This window comes from Cicer arietinum, chromosome 7 (assembly GCF_000331145.2).
Source record: "Cicer arietinum cultivar CDC Frontier isolate Library 1 chromosome 7, Cicar.CDCFrontier_v2.0, whole genome shotgun sequence".
NCBI classification, from domain to species: Eukaryota; Viridiplantae; Streptophyta; class Magnoliopsida; order Fabales; family Fabaceae; genus Cicer; species Cicer arietinum.
Genome location: NC_021166.2, coordinates 8,011,035 through 8,033,533, shown reverse-complemented (window position 1 = coordinate 8,033,533; position 22,499 = coordinate 8,011,035). Strand labels below are relative to the sequence as shown.

General features: G+C 31.3%; 2 protein-coding genes across 2 annotated transcripts; one reads left to right on the top strand and one right to left on the bottom strand.

The window, feature by feature from the left end:
• Nucleotides 1-4,287: 4,287 nt before the first annotated feature.
• On the bottom strand, nt 4,288-10,607 carry LOC101491290 (diacylglycerol kinase 1). Its single transcript, XM_004508633.4, has 8 exons — nt 10,347-10,607; nt 8,578-10,069; nt 7,879-8,254; nt 7,261-7,337; nt 6,184-6,303; nt 5,549-5,713; nt 4,978-5,115; nt 4,288-4,611 (listed from the first exon to the last, which is right to left on the bottom strand). The coding sequence occupies exons 2-8, from the start codon at nt 9,745-9,747 to the stop codon at nt 4,462-4,464; spliced, it is 2,196 nt and encodes a 731-aa protein (XP_004508690.1). The 5' UTR covers nt 9,748-10,069; nt 10,347-10,607; the 3' UTR covers nt 4,288-4,461.
• A 5,921-nt stretch (nt 10,608-16,528) lies between these two features.
• On the top strand, nt 16,529-21,004 carry LOC101490978 (uncharacterized). Its single transcript, XM_004508632.4, has 8 exons — nt 16,529-17,035; nt 17,281-17,365; nt 18,374-18,415; nt 18,825-19,002; nt 19,503-19,555; nt 19,669-19,890; nt 20,349-20,395; nt 20,498-21,004. The coding sequence occupies exons 1-8, from the start codon at nt 16,782-16,784 to the stop codon at nt 20,550-20,552; spliced, it is 936 nt and encodes a 311-aa protein (XP_004508689.1). The 5' UTR covers nt 16,529-16,781; the 3' UTR covers nt 20,553-21,004.
• Nucleotides 21,005-22,499: the final 1,495 nt, after the last annotated feature.

The following is a 22,499-nucleotide window of genomic DNA, read 5'->3' as shown; positions in this document are numbered from 1 at the left end:
CGTGACTTCCTAAATCCTACTTTTTGACCAAAAAACAACAAAAGTCACTCTTAAGATTTGGATTGTATACAGTCAAAACTCTATATGACTTTGCGGTCAAAGATTTATAATTTTTTATCAACATCGAACACAATCATATTTAGACAAAAACCTACCATGGAAATGTAGTGTAGTTAATTGAACGAATAATATTACAAAAGGTTGGACGTCAATTAGATAAACAAGATATCAAAATCAAATCGGCTTGTTGATACTTCAAATATTGCCAATAGTTCAACACAGAAAAATAATTCATATCAATAGAGAAATATGATGAGTAGTGAACAAATTATCTCCGCTGTGCAGCAGCGCAAGTAAGCTTCACCGAAGGGTGAGTGAGGAATATACTACAACAGTGATATGATATCATGATGATAGATAGCAAAGCTAATACGAGATAATGTTTAATGAATTTTAAAGTATTTCTCTCTTTTGTATTGAAACTCTTAATTTTTATTAAAAAAAAATACAATCTATCTATTATAATATATTAAATTAAATTAGATTTATAATATATTAAATTAAATTCATAAATTTTCACGTTGACACTTCATCTCTTTGTATGTTAAGGAATTCTATTTTTATTACATCATACAAAATCTGATGTGTCACCTTCTAACTCACTTTTTAACCTCCAAAACACATTCTCATTCTTCTAAATTCCTTTTATTTGCCTACTCCAAATCTCATTTATTTATGACAATTACTATTTCATAAATTCTTATTAATCTCATCAATAACGCTCATTCAATTATCCACAAATATTATTTTATAACTTCTCATTAATCTATCAATTTAATTGACAATGCATATTTGATATCTCTTCAAAGCCCAACAACCCACATGCTATATTCCATTCCGTATTCCAAAAATTGTTTTTCAATTGTTTATTCATTTATATTCTATTATGCCAATTCATTATTTGTAATTTTATGGTTTTACTTGAGGGGTTCACTATATGTATACTTTTTATTTCTTTAACACGTTGAAGGTAGCATTAGAGTTCATAACAACAATTTATAGTTCGGTAAAAAAAATTAGGAATAATGATTACAATATAATCTATTCTAATATACAACGAGATCTTTGATGCTCCATTTACAATAGCTATCTCAATCACATCTTTTTTTTGTTGTACAAGTCTCAATCACATACCATTGATTGTTTGTTCCCTTTTAAAATTTTATTTTCCTTATTTCAGAAGATGTGTTATGTTTTGATCATGGACTTTAATTCTTCTTCACCGGTATATCACAATATTGATTCAAAGTTATCTTCTTTATCATTTATTTGCCACAATTTACATGAACTATTTTGAAGTAACACAGCTGAAGAATGAAACATTGTGTTGCCTATTTGTAATCATTGTTGCATATTGACATGTTTCACTATGTATGTGTTGAATGATCAAATTTATATTAGATAAATTTCTAGAGTATCATGCATGTTTACTTCATTTATTTCCTAATTTGTTTGGTTCATATCATTCAAACGTCCATATTTATAGTCTTATAAATATGAAGTTAATATGCAAAGTATGGTTTTAATTGTAGTTTGTAACTGCAATTGCAGTCATAATATTATAGATTTGAAACTCGCTGCAATAAGTATAAATATTTGTATAGTAAAATTGAAATAAACTTATCAGATTCTCTGAAAACATGTCATAATATAACTAAATAAGTTACAATAAATCGTTTGTAATAAGAATTATTGGAATAAAAATTTATTTGTTTCATTAAGAAATAGTACAATAAAATTTTGAAATAATTCATTTAACAATATAATTGTCTAATTATTTCTAATGTCTTTTTAAAAAAAATCTAATAATGAAAACTTTAGGATCTTTTTGTAATTTCACATCTAATACCTTAACCAAAGTTTGAATTTGCAAAAAAATCCAATTTTACAAGTCTTATACCATTAGACTACTAAATTTCTACTCTTGCATCAAAAAATTAGCATTACGACTCAACAAATATTTGAATTATCAAAACAAATTTAAAGCTCGCTGAAACATGCTACTACGTATTAGAGAATGAGGCTATGGGGATGTTTAATATATTGGAGTGCATATTCAAATTCGCAATATCTCACTTTTCTACATTCCGTGTGTATTTGTTCCGTCATTAGTATTGATTAAAAGAACTTTATATTTTATTTGTTATGTACTACAAAAAACACAATTTTTATATTTCAAAAACAAGTTTTCATCATTTTACATAAATGATAATGTACATTTTCCTCTAATTAAACAAATATAAATTTTAAAATTCTATTAACGTATTAATACACATAATAATTAATTACATATTATCCGTGCAAGGCGCGAGTTAGCATCTAGCTCACATTATTTTTAGCTAGATATATATGAAAAGATTATATCTCAATTATTCTGATTCCAAGAGATTTATTTTTTAAAAAAAGTTATTTTATATGTATTTATTATTATAAAAATAATTTTTATTTTAAAAAGTTTATTTCATAGATAAATTTGTTTTCGATAAAATAATATTGATAATAAATTAACGTGGAGAAATCACGTATTTTATTAGAATATCATATTAAAATCTCTAACAGTAAAAGTTTAAGATAAATATTTTTACCGATATTATATAATTTCAAAAATATATTTTTTAATTTACAAAATTCAATAATAAATTTGAGTTTACAATTTTGAAAACGAGCTTCTGTATACATATACTACTTTAAGCTTTGCGAGGCTTATGAATACTGGCGTGTTGTTTGTTTTTGTTGATCAAATGAGCCAAAAGCCCAAACTAGAAACCACCGAGAATAAATCAGCCACAAGCGGCATAGAAACAAAAGAGAAGCAACGTCGAAGATTATATTATCTATGTCTTTAAGATTCTATAGGAGCATGTTCAGCTAACTTGTTAGCAACTTGGCTATCAGGGCTGGTGTTAATGCAGTGTTGTTTGACACATTTGCTGGTCATCAGAATAATTTAACTTCTTACTCCTAAGCACGTGTCTGAATTCGCTTGAAAATTTGAATAACCCCAAATCTATAACTTTCACACTTCTCCAATAACTAATAATGTCAATTAAAAATTAAACAATACAAAGTAACAAAAAGGTTAGATATAGCCAAATCCAGTTCTATCTTATTATAATAAAGGACACGTTAACCAAATGGAATATGTTCAATTCCATTTTTAAGAATATGCATAATGCATGCCACATTGAAGTGTAGTACCTGCGAAAAATGCTTGTTGTCCCACTGCTTTTGAACTGTTGTTGCATTGGGAAATTCACTAACTTTTACATAAAACAAGTTGCTTCGATAAAAACCAAAAGGCATAAGAAAAACGTAGAAAACAATGCAATCACCTTACTAAAAACATACCCCCATCTACGTTACTTTCAAGACAAGGAAACGAGCTTCCACCTCTCTTGACCAGTGTACATTCTAAGTTTTTAATCTCAAAAAACAGAAAGTAGTCAAAATACAGTGACAAGTAAAAGTGCAATTTAACCCATTCTTCCTCTCCAATGAAAAGTCAAGAGAAAGAGGATGTAGTGGAACCTGCAAAGAGATACAACTTTCAGTACAATGGTAGTGACTTGTACGACTCATTTGAATTCAAACAGATGATCATACAACTCAACAAGGCCATCGAAAATTCAAATGCATCTTCATCGGCAAGCCAACAGATGAAGCACAAACACAAGGCGATTCTTGGCTCTAGTGCCTCATCGCCAGCTTACGCCTTTTATCGACATCGCCTGAACCGTATCTACAAAGAAAGTAATAAGACACCAAGAAGAATTTCATGTCCACAAGTTGCAGATAAACAGGCATGCGAAATAGATGCAAGTGAAAAAGGTTTCGTCACTGGTCTATGGTTAAAGGTTAAGAGAGGTTTGCTATGGAAAAAACATCAAAAGTGAAGGGGGTAGAAATCTACACTTCAAAGCATATTAACAAGGTCTTTCTGTACATAGTAAGAGTCAAGAGCCAATTGTAATGCAAAGGTAATAAGGCCAAAACCTTGGGTCCGAAAAGTTCTCAAGATCAACTAAAATACTTCAAACATTATTTTAATTTGCAGTTAGTTTACTGTTCTGTTCAATAAAATATTTAACTGTAAAATCATAATCCTCTTCTCACACGGCGATCCATAAAATGGTGGATATTCCAGACATTGCTGCATAGGTCGTGTTACAGTTACAAAATATTGCATATGCTATATGTATTCCAACATCAATTAAATTATATGCTATATGATTTCATTCTCTCTTTCTATTGACGTGTGGTATTCATAATATACAAGCCTGCTTCAGAAGCAACGAGCAGTTTAGACACAAGTATTCAAAAGGAAAATACAAGAGGTGTGCAAAACATATTCAAAATAACTGCTACAAAATCTCTAATCACAGGGTGTAAAATAGAAAAAATTTAGGACAGCCTGAGTGCCATTTCATGAAGAAGAGCTCGCTTTTGTGAAGCATTAATTACACTATTGGTTTCAGCATTCTCAAGCACATCAGTGATTATTGCAGCTGCATGACCAAGAGGTTCCTCAGCCGCCCTTTTCAACATGAAAGCCTGAACAGACATGAAAAATGGCAACAGTTTGTTCAGACAGTGAGAAAGAAGTCAATAAAAAGGGCATCAGAAAACATGAGAAACTTATATTCTATCACTAAAATTTTCTTAGTATCGTCAAGATTTTCCTGAGATGTAGGAAGTGTCAAATTTTGGTGGCAGGTAGAATTTTCATTATGGAAAACATTAAAATGGGAAGACATATATCCTCACCAAGTCGTACACATGATTGCAAACATTTTGAAATTCAGTTATATAGTAAGAAAATAGACACAAGGATGTCAAAATGAAAAGCAGGGGATAGGTTACAAAAGAAGGCAGATGCACAGCCAGTAATGCACAATGGGGGAGTTTTAGAATGATAACCTGGCCATGGTGAGCTACAGAAATCGTAGAGGGTTCCTGAAACCAAGGTTCTCCATCAATTTGAACAGGAAACTTAGCAAACAATTGTATCTTAATTGACTGTCCTTGCGCAAGTCTTCGAGCTCGAGAAAGCCCAACCTATTTTGACAAAGCAATTGACAGAGAATTTTATCATCCATGATTTAATAATTTGAACTCCGTTAAACTTAATCTAGACAACAAAATCACAACTCAGACTTAGTTAAAACTCAAAAGCATGCCATTTTATAATTAAAGAGAGCTTAAATACTGAAAATATGAAATACAGTTAAAGTAACAGGCCACATACTAAATTCAACTGAGATGATGGAGTTCAGGCTCCATGAAGCAAAACATGCTTAAAATATAAACATTCAAGCTCTAATTCTTAAATTCAGAGCTTTTTTAAACATGTTCATGTTTTTTAAAAAGGTTAGTCACCTGCATATATTTTCTATCAATATTAAATACCAAGGTAAGACCCTTTAATTAAAACACAATGTAAATCATAAAGTTGCATATCACTAGAACAGGGATTGGGATTCATTTTTACCTGAAGCTTCCCAAGGTGCCATGTTCCAGATATGCTCACAACTTCGAGTATCTTGTCATGCATAGATTGTGGATCGAAATTATCATAACTATCATCTTCATTTTGCCACAAATCTACACCTCCCATGTAGCTTCCAATATTTGCAACAAGCACCCCTTCAGCATCCTGGATCGAACCGAAAACCAAATTGAACACTTAAGGACAGGGTCTAGCTCTAACTTTCGGTGGGGGTAGGTTTTAAGAAATTAAAAAAGATCTACTATAAAAGTTTGAGCAAATTACTTAGACCTCCCGTAGATGGGGAATCACCCTCTGTTCAAAAACTACAGCATATGCACCGCTGAATTGATTTTTTTTTTTACATGATAAAATAGCCCCTTCAATTATCTATTTACTAAAAACATCAACCCCGTGCTGACATGAGAAAGATGAACATAATGCCAAATTCACACTTTTGGTTACCCACTCATATGCTAAAAATAGAGGGGTAAAAGTGTCAGTATGTATCTCAAATGATTCAATTAGAATTAGTCTCTCAAATTAAAAAAAAGAATATATTTTATTATACTTTGAGCAGCTATATAAGAAAGAGATATGTGGAATAAATAAAGGTTATTTATGCTTAAAAGAATCACCTCAGGGACCTCAATTTCAACTCCATCCACCTCAACTCGGATCTGCCAAGGGAAATCCTCAAACGTCCTATCCATTATGCTTTTAGCACCTTCTCTTGCATATAGAACTTTATTCATAAACTGCACATGTAATAGTAATTTCAGCGTTGAACCTAAAAGTTCCAATACACTGAAATCTTAAGATCATTTTATGCATATTAAGGTAACTGTTGAAATGGAGAAGCCAATATCAAGTGTGATATTGAAGCATGTATTTCAAGCTTGACGACAAGATTTAGGAAGTACAATAGTACATGTTGAAGTTCTAATTAAATGGGAGGATCTGCAAGATTGAAAATTCATGGGAATCAACAAAAAGATTGCAAGAATTTCCTACCTTTCACCTTGAAGACAAGGTAAAGGCTTTGTCAGGAGTGTTGTTAGGAAACCACCTGTACTGTGGTACCAGTATTATTTGAGGAATAACTCAGTAGATTTACCCAAATTAGGGTGTGCTCCTGTTCCTCTTGTTCTATTTGGTGGCATCTTCAAACAGTTAAGTGGTGGTTCGATCAGCCATTGTTATTGTCTGAACGGGTTTTTCATGGTGGAGGGGATGGGTTTGATGTACTTATGTTATGGGTGCTGGTCCAGCTTCTTCTCTTCTCCTTCCCTCCTTTTTATGGAAAATGATGATCGTGAGCCTGGCTTGAAATGATTTAGGAAGATAATTATTTTGGCTTGGACGATTTTCGAGATTTGGTGATCATTTGCAATTCGAATTTAATCAATTTGTAGTGATCCATTTGAGGGTTCTTTTTCTTATGTTATTCTGTGTGTGTGTAGTGATCCATTTGACTTTGAACATAATTTTGTATTTTAGGTAGAATCTTACAAATTTTACAATCCAGTATCCATTTTAATTTAAAATCACACACTTTACATGTTTCACCCCTCCCAATCCCATCCATATTTTCTATTATAATCTACTGGTCATGAGGGAAACACTAGTCGTCACTTTTTTTATCAGGACCATGTTAGATGCTACCTCAATATGCCAAGCAACTCAAAATTCAATTTGAATTAGACATTAAATACCTGGTTATAAAACTTCTCTGGATTTTCCTCCCGCATATTATGGATGTCCAAAGCAACCTTTGCATCACAACCAATTCCTAATAGCAAATACTTGTTAGATACAGAAACTAGTCAAAATGATGCAAGAGTAGCTATAGCTTGAAAACCAGAAGATGATTGAATCGAATTAACATCAGGTGGAGTGCATCCAATATCTTACTAATCACTCAAAATAAAAGGCTGATGACCAATAAAGAAGAGTGACTTACTAACTATCCAACACAACGTGAGTAGAATCAAACTGGCAGGATAACTTATCTAAAATCACATGCATTCAATATCTTACTAACTATCCGATAAAACGTGACTAGAACCAAACTGAACAGGATAACTATGTAATTATGCCAGGTCAATGCAAAAATCAATTGTATCAATCAAATTCAGTGAAACTAGGGTACCAGACCGTGGCATAAAGCTCTAAAGGCATCTCTCTACCTATCTATAATCCACTGAACCCCCTATCCACAACCCAAAACGAAACTACCTCTCAGTTAAAGTTTATAAAAGCTGACTTACCAAACGTTTCAAACCAATACATTTAAATGTAATTCATACCATGAGAAAAATGCATTCACATACCAAGATAATTGTTCATAAACTTTGGTTGTTGGACTTGGAGTTGTTGCTTTCCTTGTGGATTACTGACTGTTACCTTCCATCGGTCAAGAATAGTAACCGCAGCATGTTCTATATGATGCAGAATCGTGCTAAGACCCCCTTGCCTCTCCACTGGACCCAAGCCACCTCCCCAAGAGAGAACTCTAGCAAGATCGTTTCCTGTACCAGCGGGAAGAATAGCAACTGGGGGAGGGGAATCAAAATTTTGTTTTTCTATTGCATTCAGAACCCAGCCAACTGTACCATCTCCACCACATACAAGAACTCTGAAGTGAGGCACCTTTCTAAATAAATAAAGTCCCATCTCTGGCCCCTGTGATGAGCTCAATTCAAATACCTAGACAAAACAAAGGAAGGTTCAATGATCACATTGTCCAAGAGTATTCACAATACAAGAGAGGACTACTTTCATCATTTTTAGGAGTCTTTCATGTATACCACTAGAAGATAGCAACTATTCAGTAATTTTGTTGTGTTTAAGTAATTTCATAAAAATAGACGTGTACTTGAGGGATAGCTGTGGCTTGTGACTCCCAATATATATATATATATAAAGGCTGCAAACATTGCAGCGAAGAACATTGAAAGCAAAAAACAAAAACCCAAATGATAACCAGATACCGCAAGAGTAATACTAATATATGTAGCAGAGTAACAAACCTGAACAGGATTTAAAAGAATATGCAGGCGTAGCCTAAGTGAGTCTCCTCGCTGGGCACCACTCTTCTTGTTTATAAAAACTAACAATGGTCTTGCGTCTGGAGGTAAACCAGTCAGTTCATAATTCTGTTTCACTCCTAACACCTGAGACTCCTCCTTCTGATTTATAGATGAATTACGGCTAAGACTGGGTTTTCTGTCCGTCTTACTATCTACGTCACTGTCTTGATGTTGAACCTCTTTATTTGAGCCAACACTATTTGTTTCCTCCATTACATGATGACCATTAGCTATTTGATGAGAATCAGCAGTGCTGTCTGTGGACATTTCACTAAAGCTCTCACTATTCCCAGATTCAACCGGTATTTCATTTCCGTTCTTGTACTTTTTGCTCTTGCTCCTAATACTTGCCCGAACTGTAGATGCTATCTCATTTGCACCATGGGTAATTGAGCTAAAAAAACCACCATGCAAGTTCCTGTTCAATTCCTTCACATACAGAGGAGACAGTATTAATCTTTTAAAAGGGCCCAAATCACATATATCTCCCGTTTCATTAGACATTGAACCATGGCAATCAACGTGTACTAAACGTTGGCACCACAAACAGTACCATATGGGGGAACCAGTAAGGAAGGTCCCACCACATGGCTCTTCACAGTAACTACAAAAGGTAGTTTCATCAGGCTGGTCAGCTATATCTGTCCAACGAACGGCCCACTGGTGCACGACATGCTCATAACCAATCATAGAAACACACTTACAGTCCTTGGGTGCACTAGAAGAACAACTTAGATGAGATACTGCACCGCAAATACAGCACCGGTGGATAAAACTGTCTGAAGCTACCATAGGCCCTAGAGTTTGAGAGGGTGACATGGACTTAAAGCATACACAGCAGTTTGAATTCTTAGCACGAGATACAGATTCTAAACCCCAAGTATGAGGGGCCAAAGGAACCTTATGCTTTGCCTTTGGGTTTTTCTTAGATCTAGCTATGGCTTTCATCCAACTTAGATTGATGTTTCTCCTCCACTGAAAGGCTGTATAAGCTATGGTTAAAATTCCAACCAGGGCGGCAACAAAGCACGATACAAAGAAAATGCGATCAGTTGGATTCTTTGTATTCCAGGTGTGAAGAAAAAACTCAAAATCGATGTCATCATCCATTTCTCAACTATGTAATTCTAAAAGCTACACTTGTATTTATTTGCAGTAAAACTCGCTCGATCGTGGCAAACCTAGTTAACCCTGATAAATTCCTAACTAAGAATACAAACCTCTAGGTAGACAAATAAAACAATATGATATTCATTCTTCACCAAAATTCATATATAGGCAATGAAATGCTGTGTAATATATAACCACTCAACCTTACTTCTCTCAGAAAACGTATTGAACAAGAAATCCATTCCTCATCCCCAAATTTTCTCCAAAACATCTTTTGCTATAAATTTCTATTTGCTAACTTCAAATTTCCAAGCCCATATACCTGTACCCAAAATAAAATTAGAATTAAAATAAGAGGGTTAAGAAACAATTTTCTAACCTATTGAGGCAACTTAGCACGTGCTTAATCAATTTCAATTATTATAATTCAAGTGAATAACATATATTTGAAAATTAAAATTTCAATTGAAAAAAAGAAAGAAAAAAAACAGAACAGAGCAATGAAAGCATCACCCTCAGTTTCTAATAAATAAATAAAATCAGATTTGATGATTTGGTATTGTGGCATAAAAATAAAAATAAAAATAAAAGTAGCTTACAGTTGCAGTTACGGTTGCGGCAGCGAGATCGAGATCAATCTAATAGGTTGGAACAAACCCTAGTGGATCCATCGAGAGAGTTATAACTGGGAATAAAGCGAAACTACAAAAGAAGAGGAAGGTGTGATGTGTGAGAGAGCAAATCCCTCAACAGAACGTTGCTTTTTTTTTTTTTTTTTGTTCTTTGATGTTTATACGTAGCTTTTTCTTAACAGCGGAGGAAACAAAATATTTATTTATATTTTATTTATAAAAGTAAAACTAAATTGAATTCATTTTCTTCACATGCAACACACTCTCGGTTACAGCTTACAAACGTTAATCTACTTTGAATTTTTTTTAAACAATTGCTATTTGAAAAATGGTTAAATATAGTCCCAGAAAATATAAGATATTGTTATTTCAATGTTTGACTAACTAAAAATTTAAATTAATTATGTATTTTCAAAATAATTTATCAAATATATAATTTACCATTAAAAAATATTTGAAGTCAAAATAAATAAGAATTATTTTAAAGTTGGGATTAAGTTTATTGACATTTTAATAATTTAAAAACTAATTTATATTTTTAATTAGGTTGAAGATCGAAATATGGTGTCTTATGTTTTGAATGATTAAAACAGTGGTATATCCTATAAAAAATGGATTAAAGTTTGAGTCGCGGTCTAAAAAAATTCGTCAATTATTTTACGATATAATGTATGTGTGATTTTTGGTCTAAACTAAAATTTAAGTTGCAGTAGATGTGAACGGAAATTCAGTCATTCACGTCAATTACAATTGATTTACTTTCAATTTCAAATACTTTTTTTTTTCAATTTTGATGGCTAAACTACTAAGTTCAATTAATTTTACTTTACTCGATCATATTATTCCTAAAATATCTTAAAGTAATTTAAATTTCATTGTATATGAAACAAATTTTGGTGAAAAGATATAGTAAACGATGAACTTATTTGTTTACATTAATAAAATAAAACTAATTATATTTATTGTTTTTAATAATTATGAAGTATATAATGTTTATTTATTTATTTATTTTCACGGGAATCTATACATTTATTTGTATAAAATAATATTATAAACATCTTTATATGGCAAATTTGATGTTTTTTATCGTTGACACAATATTTATTGTATTTAATCTTTATCAATAGTTTTTTAATAAATAAAAATAAATATATTAGAAAAACATTCTAAATATAGTAAATATTTAAAATAAAATAAAAAATTTACAATTTTTATGTTGTATGATCAAAATAAAACAGAAATATAAATTAAATTACTCATACAAGGAGCAAAATAATTAACCATAAGCGATGTTAATGCACTTCAATGATTGAGAGCACCATTGATTATACCTATAACAAAATTCTTTTTCATTCAATTTGATTCACTTTAATGCTAAAGTTTAATGTGTTCAATCATAAGATTTGCATTCAAAGCATGTGAACGAAAGATTGTCTCATTTATTGATTTCCAAATTACTCACGTTACCACAAACTAAACTAAATTAATTATTTGACACGTTACACAACCGCACGAAAAAAGACCATCAAATTGGTTAGTGGGATTGATTGCATTCATATGAAACATGTATGATAGTCCAGATCAATTTAAAATATTGTATCACGCCGACCCAAAAAGATGACACACAAAGAACAACTTACGAATTGTTTCAACTTCTCCGCATTCTACTACACATTGTTGAACGTCAAAAGAAATGATTCATCAACATAATAAACTATTATTTTGTAAGCAACCTATTTTGAAACAATCTTTATACAAGTAATGATACTTTTGAATTGACACAAGAATGCCACGCTATGTCTTGAATCGAAGGTGCAATGACATCTGCAATAAACTCCCGAAATACAAAATACAATTCATTTAACGAATACAATACTCTTTACATATTATTCTACGACCACTTATATACTATATTAACCCACTTATATGTTATATTAACCTACAAATGAAAGTTAGCAGATAAAATCATATATTGTTCTGGTATTTTCTCCTCTCACACAAACAATTGTTTCCGTCAAAATTCATTTAAATTATTTTTATTGAATATTTAAAAAATGAAAGTCATTGCCGCAAATAATAAACACATGCACGATATGCATTTAAAGTCTGCCTTTATTTTGTTTATTATTTGATTTTTATTTTTTATTGAAATATATGTTTAATTTTTATTGGAACTGGGCAATGTTGTAGCACACTAGCACTAGGCAAATAAAAAACATTCATTTACTAGTTACTTTTTTTATCTTAGAATAGTAAATCTCTCAATATAATATTTCCTTAGCAATAGATTTATCTCTTGTAATAAACTAAAGTAATATTTTATTTGTAAAATATTTATTTCCTCAATTTCATATATAGATTTTTTATATTTTTAAATCTTTGTAAAAGATTCCAACGCGTACTATTTATCCGGTGCACGTACACACTAGTTATTGCTTAATTTAGAGGGTTATTCTGTCAAGTGTCAACAACAAAAAGAGTTTTGCCGAAGATTCCATGGAGTGCGACGTGACCCGAAAGAATCTTGACACAAATCTGATTCTTTGAGCTTTCCGTGGTTATAACTTGTAAAAACAATAATAAAATAAGAAGATCTTTTGAAAATTAGTGTATTTTGAATTTATAAACATAAAGCACTAACGATTACAAGTAATATTTAATACATTCATACAATTCAACATAATTTAAAATAAAAATTATATATATATATATCAAAGTCATAGAAAATAGTGTTATGTAATAATTTTATAAAAAGCAATTGTGTTAACAATACACAGAGTCATTTATGTAACTAGTAAAATAATAAATTTAACATAATAAACTTATTATATGTTTTATTTTTAACTCAACTAATTTCACTAAAAAATGAGTTTTTTTAGTTCAAGATATATATATATATATATATATATATATATATATATATATATATGCTCCTTTATGACCATCCATGTACATATAAGGATTACTTTTATGTATATATATATAAATGACTAATGTAAAATAATTGATCAATGTAATTTTGGTACATGTTTTTAACTTTGTACTATTGTATTTAAAAAAAAAAATTTATACTATATCAGTTTTTAGCACGTTTCTAAATTTTAGGTCGAAATTGAGTTTTAAATTTATTATTTGTATATTGACATTTGTTCGCTTTATAGATCATAACTTGAGCTATGGATATCGGATTGATGCATGCGATCATACGTTGAAAAGTTAAAAATCAGAGTTACAACTTTTATGTTGGAATCTAAACTGCAAATTACATGATATGAGTTATTTTGTAATAATCTTTAGCAGCGGACCAGTTGTTTTAAAGTTCAAAACGAATACCAATAAAGAGTTTTTCTTATTTTCATGGAATGTTAAATTTCTCATATTAATCCATTGTTTGGAATTTCATCAAGATGTTGAGATTTATTTTATAATGTTAATTTTGCATTAACGATTCTATTTATTTTTATTTGATTATGTTGTTATTCTAATTGCTTAATTCGAATCTCACTATGATTGATAAACTTAGTTTGACATAACTCAATTTATAAATTAAATAAATTGTAGTTTTTTCACGTTTGATTGTCAAATAGAATACATTGATTACTGTGATGTTTAATTCAATCAAAGAAACATAATTTACAATATGGTTGATTACCCTTGTTTGATCAATTATATAGTCAAATAGGAATGAGTCACAATTTATAAATTGAACCCGTTGATTGAATTTGTGATAGGTCTGAAATTCTCGAATTAGTGGATTAATCGTTTCAACATGATTGTAACCCGTTACCTTAATTTGTCCAAACCTATATTCAAAACCCATTTTTAATTTAATTGATTCTAAATTTGGTTAATATAATTAGAAGTCCTAGCGAAACAACTCGAATTATTGCCCCTACACTGCGTTCTATTACTTGTATTTGACTTGTGTGCGACTCAAATTGATGTCGTTGTCTGAGACTACCTGATAATAATATTAGCCAATTTTAGAGAACTATTAATCATTCTAACAATTGTTTTTTGTGTTTTGCTGCTCTACGTGTTGTGGTGTAGGCTTGTTAATAGTAAAATAATAGATTTAACATAATAACATTATTATATGTCTTCTTTCGTACTCAATTGATTTTACTCATAAACGAGTTTCTTAACTCAAGATATATATATATATATATATATATATTTATATGACAAATGTAAAATAAAGTAATAGAAAAAATCTTTTAAATCTAATTGGTTTCACTCAAGATTGATTCATACCGCTTTTATTATACTTATTTTAAATCTGCTACTTCATAATATATTTTTTTGCAAAAAACACTACAACTTTGTCAATTTAATTAAAATATCAAATGATGTATTCTTTGAATAAAATATACCTTTTTAAAAAGATTAAAAGGTCTAGTTTATAAATATAATTTTTATTTTACTTTGTAGGTATTCAATTAGTTCAGTTTAATAAAATAAGGTATATAGGTGCAAAAATATAGCAACAGATATTTTCCAACTTGTAACTCAATTTTCTCTATCAATTCTTAAAAAAATTTAATAAAACCAATGTCAATTTTGGAGGTAATCAAGTATAGCTTGTAATGGGACATAAATCAGCTCAATAATATTTATAGAGAAAGTTATGAATGAAATACCAAATATATGCCCATACATGTTCAAGGACAATATTATATTATTTTCATTTCAAGTTTTATGTTACCAGGTTCATCTACTCAACTAAGTAAATAACATTCAATTTCAGCACAAAAATCAATTAATTATCAATACTAAACAATTATCATATCATCACCAACGCAAACGCAACACTCAACGATCATAATAAAACAACATTTCATAGCAATTACCGCAAACACCTAACATGCATTCAAGATCTATATGCACACTTAAGAGAATTTTAAAAGAGTTTTCTATGTTACTTTAAGAAGATATTTGAGATCCCAAAGCTTGATTCTAATTCATTTATCTAAAAGTAGAACCATACATTATCTTCAAGTTTTCATCTTCATTCTCAATATTCAAGAGCTATAAACTTCTTCTCCTATTTGAAATCCTAACTTTCATTTTTCTTATTTCTCATAATTTTCCCCTATCGACTACTTTTCTTGGCCCTCTTTTACTCTAATATGGGTGTGCGGGTTACGATGGAACAGGGGAGCTTGAGAAAGTCATACAATGAAGTTAGTGTTTTCTCTTTTTCCTTTTTTCCTTTTTTCCTTTCTTCTCGCACATCCATCTTTTCACCCTTTTTCTATCATTTTTTTTCTTCTTCTTTTATTTGGGTAAAGAAAGAAGAAGTGGGATGCATATGTTTTAATTGGGTATGTAGTTGATTTGGAACTCTAATTATACGCTTTTCTGTTTAACTAAAGACAAAATTATATTTGGACATAATTAGACCATTCAATGATTTGGGCTTAGGACACTCAATATATTCTCAATTCAACTTATAAGTGTTATAGTTCATGGACATGCATAATGCTATAACACAATATAAATAGCCATTTAAATAATAGGAACACCAACAACATAATATTTTAGAATAATACTTCAGAGTGTTAAAAGCTGATTTTACATCATGAGCAATTTTAAGGACAAGTTTTTATATATTTGATTATAATTTTTTCTGATAAAATTATATGAATTTAGAGAACCAGATATATACTATGATGGATTTGGTACAAGGTCACCACCGATAACGGAACCTATATCGCCACTCATAAATGCACCACCACCTCCACACATTCGATGACCTACACCACCACCCACAAGAGTACCACCACCACTCATGACAGAACTAGCTCATGGTCCACCACCTATTAGAATGTCATTTCCTAAGTCTTACTTAAGAACAAATGAATTATAATTCGTGTATTTCAATCCTAATTCAAGGATGCGACCTCCAAAAATATAAATTTAAAAGGCAAATTAACAATTCACTCATTGAAAAATAAAAACTATGTGAGTGGAGTGTCACACAAGTGTCTACAATTAAGAAAGAGGTGTCCACAAATCGGAACCTATTTGCGTAATTGAGTACTGAAGAAATCTATGAATACCCGTATAATTCGTACACCTAATTGACACCTCATCACCCCACGTGGCTATTTTATGACTCACCTAAAAATATATTTTTTACAACAAAAAAGAAATTTCAGAAAAAGAAAAAGAAAAAGGAATTAAAAAAAAAAGAGCTTTCTCTTGTCTCTCGCGCAGCTTCTCCGACCCTCGCCGCCGCATATCTCTCACGCTTGCGTGTCACCGTCTCTCTCACTCTCGTATCACTCTTCCTCGCCGTCTCTCTCACACTAAAATATCTGCGACGCCGACAGGGACGGTTTGTGGGTGTGCGGCGGCATCCCTGGCTATTTTCTGTTCCCACATTTCTAACCGCAAAACATGCGCTCACCCTCTGCGATGCTGAACTCAACCCTAGACTCAGAACCATCGTCTCCTTCAACAACCATCGATTCCAATCCTCAAATCTCTTCTCCACTTCCCTCCTCAGTCCTCAGGTTATGGAGACAAGCCGCGCAACGGAATCTCAGAAACCAGTGGTCACAATTGGCATCGTTCAGGGATCAATGGTCCTCTATTTCTTCCTCCGCAAGATCTTACGCTAATGCTCTCGTCAACTCTCATCTTTCTCAAAGGTATATTATATTAATCCGCTAAATTCCGTTCTTAATTTTTTTTCTATCGCCGATTTCATATTTCAAGCTAAGAAGAATCCAATGAAGTCCACGTTCTTATTTTACATTATCGGTTTAGATGCTTATTAACGAAGTTTATTGTGCATTATGTTTAAATTTAAGCCGTGCTCGAGTATGTTACTTTTCATTATTTATTGTGTTTAGTGTATAAGGTGTTTGTGGTTAAGCTTTTGTAATTGATGTAGGTACATGCCTAATATGAAGTTGGGTGTTTTGAGCGATATGCCTGATATAAGAAAGAGAGCTTGTTTCAAACTATTCAAGCAGCAGGTATGCTTGATTCAGATTTATGTATTCTGTCTTTGTACTTTTAGTTTTGCCAATCATGCTCAAGACTCTTATTTATTTGAATTTGGGATGATTTTAGTGAAATTTTTACATTTAGTTTTTAAGCTATTCTGAATATCTCTCATTTACCTCAAAGTGTATTTACTAATATACTCATTCCGGTTTCAAATATAAGCAAAAAATCAAAATATTTTTTCTATTGGGTCCAATTTGGATAAAATGTATTTTACTTTTTGCTTATATTTAAGATTGAATGGAATACTTCATTAGGGGAAAAAGAAACTGTATGCAATCGAGACTGGCTTGAGTGGCTGCATGGTTTAGCGTCCAGTTAGAGAGGTCATAGGTTTAATTCATTGGTGCACTGGAAAAAAAAAATGAATGAAACACTTTGCATCACAGTGCTACTTCTCGTCCACCATGTCAGTGATAACGAACGACATTTCATGATACACTTTGTAAGGTAGAGAGAAATTATGAAACTGAGCTTGGCTTGAGTGGCTGTGTGGGTTAGGGTATGGCTAGAGAGGTCAAAGGTTTAATTCGTAATGTGTTAATGACAAACTGAAAAGAAACATTTTGTAATGGAATGCTATTTCTTTACTTCCCTGTCAATATTAGGTTTTCCGCTTTCACTCGTAACATTATTTTCACTTTTTCCCCGTTTTTCAAAGATTTGTGCTAAAAATAGTGAAAACCAATAAGTTTATGTTGTCCTCACCGTTTTTTGTACAACTTTGCGAATAAGGAAAGAAACTTAAGAAAGTGAAAGAAAAGAAGTAGTATTTTTGTAATTAAAAGTGAAAATAGGAAACCAAATCAGTAACATTATCTTAATCTGGACAAACCTCTTATCTTCCATCTAGAAGTATTAATTACATTCTCTCTAATAGAATTTCTTCTCTTGTAGAAATAGAATAACCTTAAAAAAATTAAAATATGTGGCATCATTTTTAATATCTAGTGATGTGCTTATTTCACCTGTTCCAGGAACTTCAAAGGAGCCAATTATTGCTGTCTTATAAGGACATGGTATGCTATTGCCTACGCATCCTTGCTTGATTTCAACTTTAAATATTGATATTGATATATTTGTACTCACAAAGTAATGTAACGATCATAACACCGATCATACAATATGTCATGTAATGAACATACAATATTCGTATAGCAGAAAGCTCACAAGTGTTACAGATGCCATATAATACTATTTCCACATTTTTGTTCAAAGAAGAGGGAAAAACAGACATATAATGATATACAGAAGCTGAGTACCTGTTAGCACTAACACTATTTCATTATTTTCATGAAAAACGGAACTTTGCAATTTAATAACTATTTCTGGAAAATTTAGTTGTCACATACCTGTAATTTTCAGAGGCAATTGTTTACTGAATGGTACATGAGTGGATACATTTGTGTATTTCCACTGTGACTTTAGGTGGCCGTTGTAAGTAAAATGATCAATGTAAGCAGATCAATGAAGTGTTTTTTCAGAGGATCAAACAATAGTCCACTATTACAATTTTCCTACAACGCTGAAGAGCAGAGTGGCTCTGGAGATAGTGGAGATGGTGGTGGAATTCCAGTATTTGCATTCTTCTCAATCTCTTCACATGGTATGATAACGTTCACAAAAACATCTTCGCATGGTACAAACTTTTAATGCATTTGAAGACTGTGTTTTACTTTACAATTAAGACCGTATCATGTGCAATCAACATCGAGACTGTGTTTCACTCCCTCTCCCCAAGTAGTAGAAAATTGTAATATACTTTAGTTAGAATGCATGCTTGTTTTTTCTTTGTGATAGAATTGTCAATTACTAACTGCTTATTGCATGGTTAAACAATCAGAGTGAGGTTTTGGCTAGCCCAGATGTAGTAGAATTTGAAAGTATTATAACAAATACATAAATGAAGCTAGACAACACTTGAGTCATGATTAGAAGTTCCGCCACATGAGTTATGCTAGATCTCTGAAAATAATTTTGAAGGATACTAAAGTTTCTTTGTCTTCCTTAAATTTGTTTATATATAAAAATAATATTGAAACAAGAGTTCTCTGCCATATTATTTTCATGTAAATTACTGTGAAATTACAAGTTTTAAAATTTCAGAGAAATTGGTGGAGGAGCTGGTTCAGATGTTCAGAATGGAATTGTGTTTAAAGGTGATTGCAATTGTTGGAATCCTTTTTTTTTCCATTTTAAATTTTACATTGATTCCTGACTTTTTTTTATTTTTTTTTTTATCATTATTGGGAAATGTACTTCAAATGGGCAGCGTCTACTTGTTCTTGAATTTATTTCCATTGGTTATGATGCTTCAGAAGTAAACCAGTTGCATTGGTCAGATCAGCTTTATGCTGATGAATTCAAAGATTTGAGCGACTGCAATATGTACTGTGAGTTGATTCATGGACCCGTTCCACCATGTTTGCGGGATGGGAAATCTGACATGGGTGCTTTAAGATTTGACAACCAACCCAACCCTGAGGTTTTACAGGTTTTGTATTTCATACCATTTATATGCACCGTATTCATAGTGAAGTGTCTACATTGAGGTTTAAATTTATAAGATTGATATGTAACTATGGTTTTGATGTTCCAAAGCTACACGTAAGCTGAAAACCAAATTTACTTTTCATCTCTGTAGTCGTAGCTTAATTTCTTCACCATTTTAAGTGTGGAAGAATCTTCCCGGGAATTTGCAAATTGCTGGACAGAACACTTTTGTAGTATTAAAATGGGAAGTTATCTTATGATATTTTTTCTGGTAATAATTTTTTGGCGAGAAAGTATAAAAATGGATCACTTAGCAGTACTTTAGGAATTGTCATTAACTCCCTACTTTCAAACCCTTCAGCAAACTTAGGCCGATCGGAACATTGCATTTTTTTTAGTAGATGGGTAATTTATATTTCCTTTCTGTTATGAGTATATCTAATACATTTTACACTGCAGGTTTATTTAACATCATGGCTTGCAGAGGTGAACATAAACACTTTCAGGTAAAATTACAATGATGTTAATTCTTTAAATATATACTTATTGTCTAAAATGTATCTTTTTTCTCAAATGTTCCACCCTTTTCTTCTCTCTCTTATTCACAGGGTGAATGAGATATTTGCAATTGTTGGGGAGGAAATGCATGTTAGTATAGGTTAAATTTTGTGTCCTCTGCTAGTGAAGTCTGATGAGCATGTTGTTGGAGTAAGATTGAGTGGTCAAACCTTTGAAGGCTCTTTTGATGCATTGTCAAGCTTGTCATATAAAATAGAATGGCAGGAGAAGTTCATCGCTTGCTATTACAGGCTTGCAATAAATGATTACCATGTCACGAAGATTGGTAGTTTTAGGGTGATAACAGTAACATATTGTAGGTAGAGGACATGTTCTTCCTATGTGGATAAATTTTGTTCCAAGGTAGACTTTAGCAAGATCGGTGTCCGCATGGATACATAACATGCTCAACTATATTGCATGTATGTCAGAGGTTAAACTGCTTTGTTATGCTGTATTGACCTTGTGGAAAGATTATACTTTTTATTTTTCAAGAAAACTAATCCATGAGACTGACTACTTCCACTGTTAAGTCAGAATTGGTCAATTTTAAGCCACTACAGAATTTGGATTCCCTGCAGTTGGGCAAGTCCAGGTGTTCGAACACATCAGTAACCGTTCGATCTTGATCAATCAGTCCAAATAATATTGATTTTAGTTTTATAATTTAAAATGTCAAGTTTAAATCTAAATTGTCTGATCCTGATCGAACAACAATCGATGTCTCAAATACGTGAATGCATGAACTCTGACAGCATGGGAGACTGATTTCACTAAATAACAGTTGGGTTTGCAATTTGTGCTGGATTACATGAATGCCCAAGGTTCAAGAATATTATTATAGAAGAAAAATGTTAGTATACCTTGTGTGAGATGTTCTTTGATTTAGTCTATTTTTGGTTTCACGTTTGAAACGACCAGAATTGATTTTGGACATCTAAAATTCATTTTGATATGTTTGATTGTTGTTGAAAAGAATTTATTTTGTCCCAAAGTTAATTTTAAGTTAAGATTTATAGTTTTAGAGTCTAAACATGATTTTTACAATGAAATTTATTGTTAAATTTATTTTCAAATAAATATATTAAAATTAAATTTTTTTTATGGCAAAATCAAACAATGTTTTTGGTGTATCACTTCTGCATGACAATTTATTTTTGATGGTCTTACAAGGTGGATACTGGTTTATATATATATATATACACTATTTATTTAAAAAATTAACCATTATACTTTACCATAAAAAAATATATATCAAAGAAAGTTTCAAAATTTCAGTATAAATTTAATTTTTTTTAATAGAGATCATATTAAATATATATCAAAAGAAAGTTTCAAAATTTCAGTATAAATTTAATTTTTTTTAATAGAGATCATATTTCGAAGATGAGATTTTCTATTGGAAGAAAAAAAATTATTCTTCAAAAAGTTACAAAGCGGAGATGCGACTCTGAAGATTTAAAAAAATAAAATATTTTAGTATATAAATTTTTAATTAATTTTCTAAAAAATAGATATAATAATAAAGAAACCGGATACTAGCTATAGCCGGTGTAATTATTATTTATTATTATAACTTTTCTTCGTTAGGCCAGTACTGTTTTATAATTGTTGCTTTCTTAAATACACCGTCCTTTCTATTTGTGGATAATGGCCATTTCCATCATGCAAAGTATTGTACTTCAAAATGTATAAAAAAATATGTTGATAGCATAGTAATTTTCTTTCTCAACGCTTGACTAACATGATTCTCATGGTTGGCGTTAGTGGTTTCCCTTTTTTGGCATCTTCAGATGTGTAAAAGTGCAATAAGTTAAATACTTTATTAAAACTTTAATTACACTGCAAAAGACGGAATATTATCAAACATCAAACGCCATATTTCTGTCAGTGGTCGACTGACAGTTTGTGTGATGAAGTAATTTAGCCACTCAGCTTCGACGAGTTATCTTGTTGACACCAATAAGGAAAAAGATACTCAATTCGTTTTACTGTCCAAACACCTTGTCGACACAAATACTTACCAGTACAAAATTAAATTCCATGAGGCAA

What these genes read in the sequence shown, in the direction of transcription:
- LOC101491290 (XM_004508633.4), bottom strand. Translation starts at nt 9,747, where the DNA reads ATGGATGATGACATCGATTTTGAGTTTTTTCTTCACACCTGGAATACA. An exon ending in TTCTTTTAAATCCTGTTCAG is followed by an intron (nt 8,255 to 8,577) that starts GTTTGTTACTCT and finishes TGTTTTGTCTAG; the next exon opens with GTATTTGAATTGAGCTCATC. An exon ending in TTGAAATTGAGGTCCCTGAG is followed by an intron (nt 5,714 to 6,183) that starts GTGATTCTTTTA and finishes GGTTCGATCCAG; the next exon opens with GATGCTGAAGGGGTGCTTGT.
- LOC101490978 (XM_004508632.4), top strand. Translation starts at nt 16,782, where the DNA reads ATGCGCTCACCCTCTGCGATGCTGAACTCAACCCTAGACTCAGAACCA. An exon ending in CCAACCCTGAGGTTTTACAG is followed by an intron (nt 19,891 to 20,348) that starts GTTTTGTATTTC and finishes TTTACACTGCAG; the next exon opens with GTTTATTTAACATCATGGCT. An exon ending in GTGAACATAAACACTTTCAG is followed by an intron (nt 20,396 to 20,497) that starts GTAAAATTACAA and finishes TCTTATTCACAG; the next exon opens with GGTGAATGAGATATTTGCAA.